At 47.4% G+C, this 13270-nt stretch overlaps 1 protein-coding gene across 1 annotated transcript in view; it reads left to right on the top strand.

The window, feature by feature from the left end:
• Positions 1–13270, top strand: part of LOC131282790 (T-box protein H15-like) — a 43299-nt gene that overhangs the window by 27358 nt on the left and 2671 nt on the right. Inside the window, exons 4-6 of the mRNA XM_058312336.1 lie at positions 2056–2341; positions 10133–10377; positions 11103–11114. Coding sequence (XP_058168319.1) covers positions 2056–2341; positions 10133–10377; positions 11103–11114 — 543 coding nt within the window. The remainder of the gene's footprint in view (positions 1–2055; positions 2342–10132; positions 10378–11102; positions 11115–13270) is intronic.

Genomic DNA, 13270 nt, shown 5'->3' on the forward strand with positions numbered 1-13270 from the left:
TTCCACCTCATTTCGTACACTCCATTAGGCACCGAGGACCATTAATTCATATGCTTTTCCTCGATGGCTCTAGGCGGTAGGGCCAGGAAATGCAGCGGCTGCAGTCTTATGCGGAGGGGGTGGTTCATAAGAGTTGCTTGCGATCGGGTTGCCTTTCTTCGTTTGCCCCGATGCACTCGGTGTTCACAGTCGCGAATGTAATCGCACCAGAATGCACTTCCGGTGTCTTGGGATGATCCATTCTGACGAAACGGGGCCGTTTGAAAATACCAATCGTCATCGCGTGTTGAGCCTTTGCAGATCGCTGATGCACCTTCTTTTTCCGCCCTTTTCTCCCTTTGTCCAATGCACCCCCGGAGCTCACTACAAAGTAAAGACAGATGTTATTAATTTCTGTTCCCACCTTCTTGGCTCATTACGGTGGCGCTTTTGATCGAGCCCCGGCTGCCATTTTCATCTGTAGTTAAATATTATGATATCGCTCAATTTCCGTCGCGAATGCTCGCTGAACCGTTGGCTTCGCTTCTCTATTTTGCTCGTCGGTTGGTAGGATCTAATTACAACTCGCATGTAGTCGCTTTTTTTCTAAACTTGTTCAATGTTTCCATGAATTGGAGCAGACGGGTGTTTTTTGCATTTTATTTTAATCAACGCCGACGCAAAATGCCTTAATTAATAATTATTCTTATAAGCTTTAAGTTCAGTAGCGGATTTACACTCATGGGGGCTCCTACGCAATATCATAAAAATTATTTGAATTATCGTCTTATTTATATGCTTTTCAACAATGTCAATGTTAGCTTTTCCTTTATACTACAATCAATAAGTTACCTCCCCGTTACGATCCGCGTAAAATATTCGTTTAAATACGTACCTCATGTTAAAAGATTTAACGATTTTTATTTAGAATGGTATGCAGCTCTTTCCAATGTATGGCAACATCAAACAGGGTACGTCAAAATCGAATTGCTCGAGATCAGATAGATGAAACAGATAATGTTTTTCACCGCATTATTTTAGTCCTACGCTTGGTATATTCCAACATCTTGTTGTTTTGATGCAAATTACAATTCCAATTTATTTAAGATAACTTTAAAATTATTGGATTTAAAATCTACTCTTTATATTGATCTTATTTATAAGCATTTGATATGTTGTAGAAACCAAAACAAACACTAGTTAGAAGATCTCCTCAGTCAACTGCTATGGTATGCAAACAAAACAGAAATGGACACAATTAAGTTTAAATGAGGCATTGATGAGGGTGCCATCATGATGCATCAGACACTCGCTTCGGAGAATACTTTTGGGAAAAAAGGATCGATCATTTGTACTCATGACAGATGTCAAAACTGGCCGCGCTCGAGCTGGGTGGTAGTTTATTGTGAAAGGGAACATGTTTGTTCCATTCCTTCGTTCATCGTGTTCCACGTTAACGTGGGAGATATGTTCTCTCTTTTGACTGCTAACTCTTACAAGAGTGTGTATGGCCATACAAACAGTAATTTGGAACCTTAAAATGAATGCATCCTCGATACATCATCTGGGCAAAAACCGGACACGATCTTCAGACTCCATGTGGGAGCATGTACCGGGAGTCAATTAATTTCGAAGCAGCTTAAAAGCGCCTTAAACACTCATCATTAGCCAATGTAATTACTTATGCTAATGACTCCATATTAATGCGGCTGATTACGTCAAGTGCAACGCCCCGCCAGCCCATATTAACCATGTTGGAATTTACTGATGAATGCGATCGGAAGAATGCGAACTCAAATACATAAACGGGAAGCGGCGCAGCAAATGAAATGTATTGAAAGGAAATTCAATGCATATATGGTTTCATTGTGAGGTGTGTCATTATCTCATTACTGCCGAGCAAAGCGTGTAATTTGTGAGCGTTCAATGGAAACTTGGGGCTTAAGAAGAGGAAAATACAAACTTTTAACCAACATTTTTCGTGAATGAAGACATTGTTGCTGGCGGTAGATTTTAATGTAGAGTTGAAAACTAGCATAACATCTTGTTCTCTTCTTCTTCCTCCACCTGTGGCAGGCGCATGTTCCCGACCGTCCGCGTGTCCTTCTCCGGGCCGCTGCGCCACGCAACCCCCGCCGACCGCTACGTCGTCCTGCTCGACATCGTGCCGATGGACAGTCGGCGCTATCGGTACGCGTACCACCGTTCGTCGTGGCTGGTGGCCGGCAAGGCCGACCCGCCGCCCCCCGCCCGCCTCTACGCCCACCCGGACACCCCGATCGGAGCGGAGGCGCTGCGCAAGCAGGTCATCTCGTTCGAGAAAGTCAAGCTCACCAACAACGAGATGGACAAGAACGGTCAAGTAAGTGTATGTAATCGGAGCTGCGGCTATTCCGCGGGTGGCTGTTGGGGTGGGGCGTTGATCGCGCTTGTCGTGTGCCGTACACGTACGCACACGATCGAGTTACCGGACGAACCGGGCGGTTTCGGACCACTCCAAAAAAACCCCGAGACGAGGCGCCTGCTGGGCTAACGATCCGTACGATGACGAGCGGTCGTTGCTGCATTCATCTTACACGATCCTGGCCGCCTCGAGATCGACGCTCTAAATCCGATCCAACCCTTGTATAGGAAATTTGATCCCCCCGAACCGCGCGATGGCGCTGCGATGATGTTCGATAAACGAAAACAATATATTAATGTTCCTCAATCAGGCTGACCAGGTGGCTCGGAACGACGACATGGTTTCGGTAGATTTACATTCTTTGAACCAGGCATCGAGGTGACTAACGAAAAGGTATCATTTTTCTAACGGTCCGTGAAAATCAGTTTCTAGCAAAATGATGAAACTTGTCTTCGAAGGAATATGAAACAACTTTCTTGGATTAGGACAAAGCGAGCGACCTATTATCCAAATCATCTAGCGGAGCATACTATTTAAGCTCATATTGTTATCACCTTATAATGTTGGCTAATCGCAGACTTCACTTGAGACGGAGAAAGGCTGAAAAAGTTGTTGGCCGATAGAAAAAAAACCTTCCTCTTTTCGTCTTCGACTTCGAGAGAGCTTAAGACAGCAGCTTACGAAACCCCACTTAGAACGAGTTTGAATGCCACCATGGGGCCCGCGCAAGGGGCGAAGGTGTCGGGCGTGTGTGTGTGTGTATCGGTGGACTCCATTTCCATAATTTTCCAATAATCGTAACTTTTCCCTCTCCTCACGCTGTGCGACTTGAAACCTGCTGGAAACGCTCAGGTAGAGCGACCTATGTGCATGCGTGCTCGGTGTGTGTATGACTTTTCATCCTCGCCGGGTGCTTGTGCGGGAATGTGTGTGTGTGTCTCTCGGTGATGGCACGTGAGCCCACGGAAAAGCCATTGGTGGCACGTCGACGTCCAATTGGGCGACATTCCTGCCCTGTCGTCGCGCGGTTGTGGTGTTGGCAAAGAAAAGAAATGGAAGAAAACATCAAATACACACATAAACCCACACACACACACACAAGGGCGCGCGTGCTCGAGGAAATTATGGAGACAATTAAGCGCGAGGTGGCTATAAGTTATACTTAATTAATACATTTCGGGATAGTTAGGACCTCGCTGGTGAACGAATTGTTGAGTGTGTGTGTGTATGTGTGTGTGCGTGGAGGAGCGGTAAGGACTCGCGGGGGCTGAAGGTGGCTTAAGAACCATTTTCACCGTCCGTAGAAAGGGGATCGAAAGAAAGTGTCAATGATCGTAACTCGCGTACTTTATGACACCTTTTCCATTTGACACCTCCTTCTCCACTGTCTGTACTTGTGAGTATGTGTGTAGTAGAATGTAATGCTGTCGTCCTTGTCCCAGTGCTTCTCCCCCCCCCCCCCCGCCCTTCCGGGGACTTTACCCCAAACCAAACCGGACAGCAATAGCTCGAAGGAAATAATAAAATAATCCTGACGGTCGTAATGTCGTCGTTTCCTTTTTCATTCCGAACGACCTCAACGGACGGAAGGAAAAGTGGCAGGACCTCCCGATGGAAACGGGGGAAAAAAGAAATGGAAACACACACACCTCCCGATGGAAACGGGCGTTCGGGATACGATTTGCATAATCCTAATTTCGTGATTATTTCGTCGACCTAACACATTCGCACCTTTTTTCCCCGTACCGACCGCTCCAACGTCACGTCGCTCCAACTCCTCCGCCGCGAATTTCCTAACCTCCAAAAACGCCGGGACTTCGGCTCGGAGGGTCCGCTTGTTTGTGCCGCTTTTTTACGACCACTATGCCATTGCCACTATCCAGCGCCGGCGTTTTCCATGTACATAATTTACTATTATTTCGATGGATTGGATGAATTATTAATGCCGAGACTCGGGCGGACCGGCGGCCATATTGGAGATTGGGTCGTTTGCTCGGGGCCTTTCCAGAGCCCGCTACGTAATGGACTTTCAGCGCGTTCAGCGTTCCCCGCTCGGAGTTGAGTGTGATATTTTGACACCTTATCACGTCGGTGGCCGGGCCCGGTGGTGAGGTGGTGGAAAGATGGTGCCGGTTCTCTCCGGTGGGCTTTTGGGCAATCGATTGGAAAGAAGTGCAAATAGGCCGCTGATTTGAATAATTTCGCCTTCAGCGCTTCGAGGCTCGCACTCGAGATGAGCGTGGAATACGTAATGTGTGTACGGGTGTGAGAGTTGGAAAAACCGGTGGGCAGTGGAAAACGGGTCGTCGGATCGGATGCAATAAGTGCCCGCGATGATGGTGATCCAGCGGCAGTTCATTAATTAACAGCGCACCTGATTACCGGGTGGACATTAAATTAGCGCTACCGAGCTGGACTTGCGCCATTTGCAGCAAATCGCAAACCGTGGAAAGCGCCCGGTGACAATTCCCGCTCCACCGCGAATCGCACAAAAAGTTATGACTTCCACGGTCGAGCTCCGGACTCCGGTCTTGAGCGCGTTGACAGCCGAACATCCGCTTCGGCGGCAGTTGATCGACGGTGCGACGGAGGCTTCTGTTCGGGGCAGAACACGAAAACTGGTCGCACTCCAGTGGTCCTCCCGAGCTCGGTGTGCGCTCTGTTGCATAATTTGCAGATCGTTATCGGAAACACTTAATTAATCTCGTCCCTTGCAATGCCGGCCCGGGTGTTGGCCACGGGTGAGTGTCGTCCAGATTTTGCACCGATCGCCCATTCGACTGCAGCTCGCCAGACCTTGAGGAAAACCCGTTCCGAGTCAGTAAAATATTGCTTATTAAATTATTGTATAATAAAGTATAATGATTGCCTTCGACAGCGCACCGAGATAAGGATGGTTTCTGCGACTTTCGAACTATGGACTTAGACGTGGACAACTTTGTGAAAACTCTTCATAAAAATGCTTTACGTTTTTTGAATTCGTGTTAAATATCTCGCTTTTTTTAAACAAGCTAATTATAAGTAGTTGGATGAACTGAAGTAACTCTGTGTCGTGTTTAAAACGTTTGATATATCTCTAGCTTGAATACTTCTTCCCGGATTTCAGAAGACCAGTGACATTCAATATCACCGCTCTTCAGGCACATACACAGACTTTAATGGGGACAAATTCTTCATCCAGCTGTACGCCTTACAATGTCCACGTAAGAAACCGTCGGAGGTTTGTGCCACCGTGGAGAAGTCGTAGGCAGAGACCGCCCGTGGCGAGTCGATGGTCCGCTTCGCTCGGTGACTGGACACGTTAGCAAGTTCTTTTTTTACTTTACTTTTTTTACTTTTGTCGAGCTACAAAAAAGGGGTGTTCGCCTCGATTCTTGGGTTAACGTTTGTTTTGACATTTCTTTATGTGGAAGGTTTGTCAAAATTAACGGACAATTATATCACAACCATATTTTAAAGTGGAACTACAGCTTTAAAAACACTTCGGTGGAGTAATTCAATAACTCCATTGGTTACCGAAAGCGCCAAAGCTTCATAAAGCTCGTACTTTAAACATTTAATTAAATGTAAAATCATCTGTCGCACGCTGATTATCAATAACCGCTCCCGAACGGCCTGCCCCTTGGAACAGGGAGGCTTATTTCAGCCATTCAACAAACAACCGTTCCTTCTCCACCGACGAACGCACGGGCACGCATCCTAAAAGACGGAAAATTTTCACAAATCGTCTCATTATTAGTTGCGAAGCCTTGCGGAAGCCAGGAGTTGACACCGAGTGCCTGCTCCTCGCCACCATTTTGGCTTAGCTATTCGGAAGGTCGAATGACACGATTCCATTCGGCAAGGGAACCACCCACACCGGGGGGGTTCTGAACACAGTGTGGGCAGAAAATCAGGGCATCCTACCCGGAGGAGGGTAGCTGGAAGTTCAGCTGGGTCACAGACCAAACACACAAAGCCCAACTTTTTGGCCTCGGAAAAACCTCGCAAACGAAGAAGAAGTTCCACGCCGGAGTTCCGGCGCAACATCCGGCGACGATAAGATAAAACTTGTAATTAAGAATGTTGAAAATGAACCGTTCTATATGCTGACAAGTTTTTCACGCCAGCTCAATCCCCTTTGCGTGGGGGGAGGGGAGAGGCTGGCGGGTCGGTGTTTGTGGTGTGTGGCGTTGAACGGTGTCTAGCAACGGTTTTTCCCCTCCCCATGGGGGGGGCACGGACTTCCTAATCGGGAGCATCTGGTCCTTTCCCTTCCAGCGTGTGTTTCGGGTTTAAGGTATATTATCTTCATCGGATGTGCTCCATACCAGGCGGGGAAGGTGGAGGGTGGGGGCGGGGTGCAGGGAAACGTTATCCTTACCCTGGTGATGGCCACGTTCCGAGCCACTGAACCGTAGCGCGATGCCCCGGAATGCCGAACGAGGAGACGAGCTGTGAAAAGCTGTTAGAAGAATCGATTTGTCGTCGACTTTGGCAGCGCCGGGTTTCCTCCACCTTGTCCCCTCCCATCAGGGGTCGACCAACCCTGAACGGTGGACACCATCACCACCACAAACTCCAAATCTCGCAAGGGCCTCTCGTCGACAGCTAATCCTTCGGTTTGGTTCGCCTGCGCGCCAAACCCCGGGATGGCGACGTTGTGATGGTGGAGCGGTCGTCAAGGTAACGCACCAGCAAGAACCACCACCACAACGACGTCAAGCGAGTGTAAGTAAGCTCCAGACACCGCTCGGGTGTGGGTGTGTTTGTGTTGGACCAGCACTTGCACGTGTCCTTGCCGGAACGGGGAGCGCACGGTCGGGAATGTTGGTCGGTGTAAATTTAGAAGAGTTGATAAAACGCGCATGTCTTCACACAAAACTGTGAGTGTTAAGCAGACCATCGCCAAGCCCACGTAGGAGAGACTGAAGGAGACGGACTATACTCTATCTATAGAAGCGTGCCAGAGAGAGAGACAGAGAGTCAATTGCACTCCATCTTCATGTCCTTTGGCGCGTCCCAACACTTTGGAGGAATGCTGGAATGGTGGGCTATCTGATGGTGCTTAGCATAAAAATGGCTACACAGGCGCACACACACACACACACACACACTTTGAAGGGCCCAGACCCGGGAGTCGACGGTGGCGAGGTGTTAGCTTGATAAATTAGGTACGAAACATCAGAGCCTGTGCGGGACCGGGGCGTCGTCCGTTGTCGAGCGGGCGTGCTGAGGAAAACTGTTGAAGTGTGATGGGTTTCCTGTTCGGTGAGCAGTTTTCCATCTTGTTCCGTTTTTTTTCTCTTTGTCGCTTACCACCGTATCGTGCTTGTGATGAAACGAGAAGATGGAATTTTCCATGGCGAAATTTCCACCGACCGGGCCAGTTTTCCCGACGGCTTCAAGGCCGCACAGTTTCCCGGAACTCTAGTTACCGGTTCACTTCCCACCACTTCCCGAAAATGGGACGCTCTTCTGGAACCATTTGTTTGCGTTAGGTAAGGAAAATTCAACGGTGCAAAAGAACTGATTGATTCGTGCGAGTTTTCCGGCCTCAACACCCGGCTGTACATCATACTTTGTGACTCTGCTCGCAAATTGGGCCATCTGGGATAGGGTTGTATTACATCCGGGTGACTTCCGGTCGTCTCAGCTGGCAAATCCCGAGCCCTCGATAGCGAACCGGGAAACTGGGCGTCGGAATGTGTGTCGATAAATTACGTTGATTAGTACCATCGCTGGCACCATCGACCCGACGAACCTTAAAACGCGCCGTTTTCCGACGGGTTTCCCTGGCACATTGAGCCACCCCTTGTATCAGAGAGGCTTGTGTCCTCGAGGTTGGATGGAGGGACCCGCCCTCGCACTAATTACCCGGGAAAATGTCTCTATAAAATTTCCGCCATAAATTACGTCGGTTATCTGCTGTCGAGGGACGCAGAACTCCGGCACTCGGTGGTTGGTGGACGCTCTGGCGTTCTCTGGCTTCCTCTATCCAGATTTGAGCTAGGGAGTGTTGTTTCTAGCAAGCACGATTTTCTTCAGTCCGTAGAAGTCTTACGAGAAAGAGGCTAAAGCAGGAGAAGCCGAGAAAGACATTTTGTTTTTGCCTTAAACTTTCCTTTTCCCGTTGGGTATCATTTTCCAGTTTTCTTCAACTTTTTCCAGAACTCAAGAACACATTGGGGAGGACTGGCACTTCTTTCTTATTCTTTCGCCAGACGGGAAAATCGATTTACAGCACCATCCACATGCTGTTCCTTCCGTTTTTTGAACTTTGTAAACAAAGAATCTTCGAGCGTCAACCATTGGATTTTGCAAACGAGCTCCCTGAGACTTCTTTAAGCTAAACTCACCCGAGCAGTGCTGGTAGGTGATGATGTTCCAGCCATTTTCCGTGCAGTTTGTCGGAAGTTTCCCACCGGAGCCGAACCGAACGCCTTCGATCTCCGGTCGCTCGTTGAGGAGTATCGATTTTTTGCAGTTATATCTTCATTATTGATATTTACCTCCAACGATTTCCGTCCCTCCGCCACCCACTCGCCCCTAGGGAAAAATAGACCGAGCACTGCACGTTGACCGCCATTTTTGTCCACCACTCTCGAACCCACCCAGGCCCTTATCGCGTCCCTGTTTGGGCGTTTCGACTTGCCCAGAGGAGTGATGGTGGTACGTTTGTGGAGTTTCCTACCCTCGACCGGCTGTGCACAAACACAACACAAACACACACACATACGCTGTCGCACTCGCTCTTTCTCGTGGGGACGATATCAATTTCATCAAATCATAATTTATGGATTGCCATTCCCCTTATAAATGGGCTTATTCTCCGGGCGTCGTCGTGTTCGTCGACGTCGTTGCTCGAATGGCATACGCTCGAACGGCGTTGGTGTTGGTAGCTGTCGATTTTCCGAACATTACGAGCGTGTTTGAGGGAATTCATGGTCGCATCATATTTTTACTCGCTAGTATACGAGACCATCTTCCAATGGAAATCGTACACCAGTGCGAGTATGTGTGTGTTTGTGCGCAAGAAAATGGATATGTACCGCAAGGATGCTGTAGTTCGTTCATTATTTTTTCATGCTATATGATGTATTTCTTCCATCTTCCAGTGTGTCAGTGTATGCGCTCTCTTTTCTGCCACTTATCTGTCAACGTCTGGTGGGCGAATAATGCTGGGCGATGGAAAACCCTACATCCTACACGCAAGTGCGGAAACGGTTTGCCCGCTCGCTCGTCTCCCAGAGGGTTCCGGGGCCGGCTTCCGCGCCCAATCAATCTTACCAAGCCTCTACCACTTTCTCACACTTGTCTCGGCCCTCTTACGACCGCCGTACTTCTTTCGGGCGGTTCGGGCGGACGCTGCGCTGAGTTGTTTACTGCGCATTAAAGTTTCAGGATTCATCTTTTTCGTCACGAAAAAAAAAAACGGTCGCTACTTGGTGTAGTGACTTGATAAGGGGGTGCTTGTCGAAAATATATTTTCCAAGTGGTATTCAGAGATGTACATACAACTTTTTTCATCTTTTTATGTTGGAGGGGTTTTTTTCTGGAAAATGTAAAAATGATGACATGAGCGCCGATGAAGTTTTCAAACTTGAGAAATTGTTTCCAAGTGATATTTAAAGTTAATAGTAAAATTAAATAACTAGAAAACTCTAAAACAAAAGTATAAAATAAGTAAATAAGATAAAATAAATAAATATTATTTGTTAATTATCAATAATAACAATTTCCAAATATTTTAAAACCTCTTTCCTCTAGATTGTACTAAACTCGATGCACCGCTACCAGCCCCGCATTCACCTCGTCCGCCTTGGACACGGCCAGAACCTGCCCACCTCGCCGAAGGAGCTGCAAGAGGTCGACCACAAGACATACGTCTTCCCGGAGACGGTCTTCACGGCGGTGACGGCGTACCAGAACCAGCTGATAACGAAGCTGAAGATCGACTCGAACCCATTCGCCAAAGGATTCCGGGACTCGTCGCGGTTGACCGACTTCGATAGGTGAGTGCTTATCTGTCGAACACGTTGGTATGGGTATTTCTTTTATCATTCTCATTTCTGCACCCATTTTTTTTTTTTGAGAATGTTTGCTATCGATGCATTTATTAGGGGTTCCATTCGATCGGTGGTGTTGACTTTCGGGCTGGTGTTAATTTATTTCAACCCATCCCGCCATACGAAGCCCTCGCAACCGGTCTTAAAGCTAGAGCCACAGATTGGGAAATACTTTCGAACGTAGAATGAACGTTATTATAGCAAGAAACAAACCTCGAAGCATCGGGAAAGAAATCGACCAGCGGGATGATTTATGAAGCGGTGAGATGTTAACTTAATTACTTTAATCTGGGCTTTCTGGTTGGAAATTTTCCACGGTGCGATCTTTCTTAGCGCCTCGTCGTTCGAGGGGGCTGAACCTTCCGTAAGATCGTTAATAATCGATTCTTTTCGGAGGTTTCGCTTTGATTTTCACACATGTTTGTCGCTGGTGTGTTAAGCGTGGTTATAATTTGAGGGTCGCTTTTCTTATTCGTTTGAACTCTGCCTTTTTGTTGCTCCTATTCCCTAATTTTTATCTAACAAATTGTGGGAAAGAATTCTTGCTGACCTGGAAAATTAGTTTGGTCCATTCCAGATCGAACAGTTTAAAACCATCTTGAGAAACGATGTGGTGTGTATGAGTCGACTATCAAACGTTCCTTAAAACATTTCCCTTTCTATTGTTTCAGCTATTATGGCATGTAAGTATTTTTGGCCGAAGCTGAGGCATTTGCCGTCAACACAAGATCAGGACGTTGAACTGTCTTCACGATTTAAATATTTTTATGTACTTCTCCTCTTATGCATTGTCTGATGCACATTAGACAAATTTTCAGAAAATTCGTTTCATTTTGATTTGATTTTAAGTGAAAATAAGTGCACTGAATTACTTTGGCAATTAGTGGACACGTAATTCACAGCTTCCAATGGTGGGCTTTGCAATGAAAACGACAAACCACCTCGAGACTGAGATTGAGATGGAAAACAAAACGACGATGACGACCATGACGACGACGGCGACGACGACGAGGACAACGTTTTTCACGATTCCCCGTCCCACTTTGTCCTTTCGCCCTCTCCCCGTTGCCCCGCGGCACGGTTTCGTTTTCGTTTCACTAAAGTGTTGATTACAGAGCGGCACATTCGGCACCTTCATAAAGCGGCGGCCGCCGCTGTTGTTCGTCCAAAATCGTCCAGCGGCCACGGCCTGCGATGCGCAAAAACTGCGCAGAGCAATGAAGAGTTAAGACAAAACAAGATAATAAAAGAAAACGTGGGGCTAAATGACTGTTAAAAGTGGTCGTAATTATTCCGACAACTGTGCTGCGCTGGCCTCCGGGCGGGAAGCCCGTGTCCTGGCCTCGGCCCTTTTTGCACGGTGCAGGAGGAGGAGTAGGAGGAAAGAAGGAAATCATATCCGCCGGCCCCCAAAGGGTTGGCGTTCGCACCGTTTCGGGGCGTTGATTGCCGCCCTGTTCGACCGAGTTGTGGTTCTCTTCTTTTTTGTTGTGCGTTTATTGTTCGTGTGCAGATTTGGTCAGTTTTTATTCTATTTTATTTTCGGTTGCGTCAAAAGTCGGATGAAGGGAGGGTGAAAACTCATCGATGCGCTCTCGCGTAATGATTGATAAAATCCTTACAACACCTCGGGGAGAGGCAAGGGTGTCCCAGCGCAACCTTAACCGCCCCGGGGAGGGGAGACATAAAAGGCCGAAACGCCGAACCCTTCGAGGCGCGTTTTTCTGTCGGTTGCGCAGTAATTTACACGAAATTGATGAACTTCGAGCCGGAAAGCGTAACCTGCTGAGGTCGCTGGGGCAGTAATTTGCGGGCCAATAGAGGGAAAGGAGATGCCGGGGGGGAGGGGGGGGGCAACAAACATGGCAACGAGCGCGAAACAGGATGCCCCCGTTCCGCAAGAAAAAGGGAGCCTTCGTACGAAACGACGACGATGATGTGTGTCCCGCAGATCGGAAGAATGTTCGATGGCTCTCCGGACGCTTGGGAGTCGGCGCATATCAACTGCCAGACACCGAGACGCACCCCCGAGGGGCTTCGAAAATACTAAAGCCTCCCTTCTCGAGAAGCCCACGGATGGAAACCGTAAAGGAGAGATTTTCTCGGCATTCCTTCGTCAAAAAAGATTGATGTTTCAGTTGTTCGACCCGCCGTCATGTGGGATGGCCGATGTAAGCTCCTTCGCGTGGTGTTCGCTCTATTCACCTGCCAATCGTCGTCCCGCAGTTGCACAGTTGGTGCATCTAACGTTTCGGGTGATCTTTTAACGGGCTACGAGCGCATCGATCATATTTACCCGCCGGCGCTGGAATTCACATTTTATTAGCTTAAATACATTTTAATGGTCAGTTTAAACATGGCGGGCTCGGGAAAGGATGCCAAAAAGGATCGATGAAGCGGGTTCCGAGAATTTGGAAGGATGACCTATAAAGAATGAAACGATGCATTAATGAATTTCAACTGGATTTGCCCAATATGTATGGTTTTGTCATTTATTTTTGGAGTGAACACAAATACATGAAGATTGACATTAATTTAAAATAGTTTAATTTTTTTTGTTTTTTTAATTATTCAAGAGACTGTGCTTCAGAGTGGCATTCTTTTCTACTATGTAACATTAGTTACCAAATTTTGAGCTTTACATTTTGAAGTTGAAATTTACCAAAAACCGTTTGGTTGAAATTAACCAAAAACGTTTTGGTTCAATAAAGTCACAACGAATATGTTACGATTTTTGTTGAGAAATTAATAAAATTTCATTAAATTGTTGTGTTGTGCCTTATGATTTTTTCGGGAGATTCATTCTTATGAATCTCTCACACAGGATTCGTCCAGATGG

Source organism: Anopheles ziemanni, chromosome 2 (genome assembly GCF_943734765.1).
Source record: "Anopheles ziemanni chromosome 2, idAnoZiCoDA_A2_x.2, whole genome shotgun sequence".
Classification (NCBI taxonomy): Eukaryota; Metazoa; Arthropoda; class Insecta; order Diptera; family Culicidae; genus Anopheles; species Anopheles ziemanni.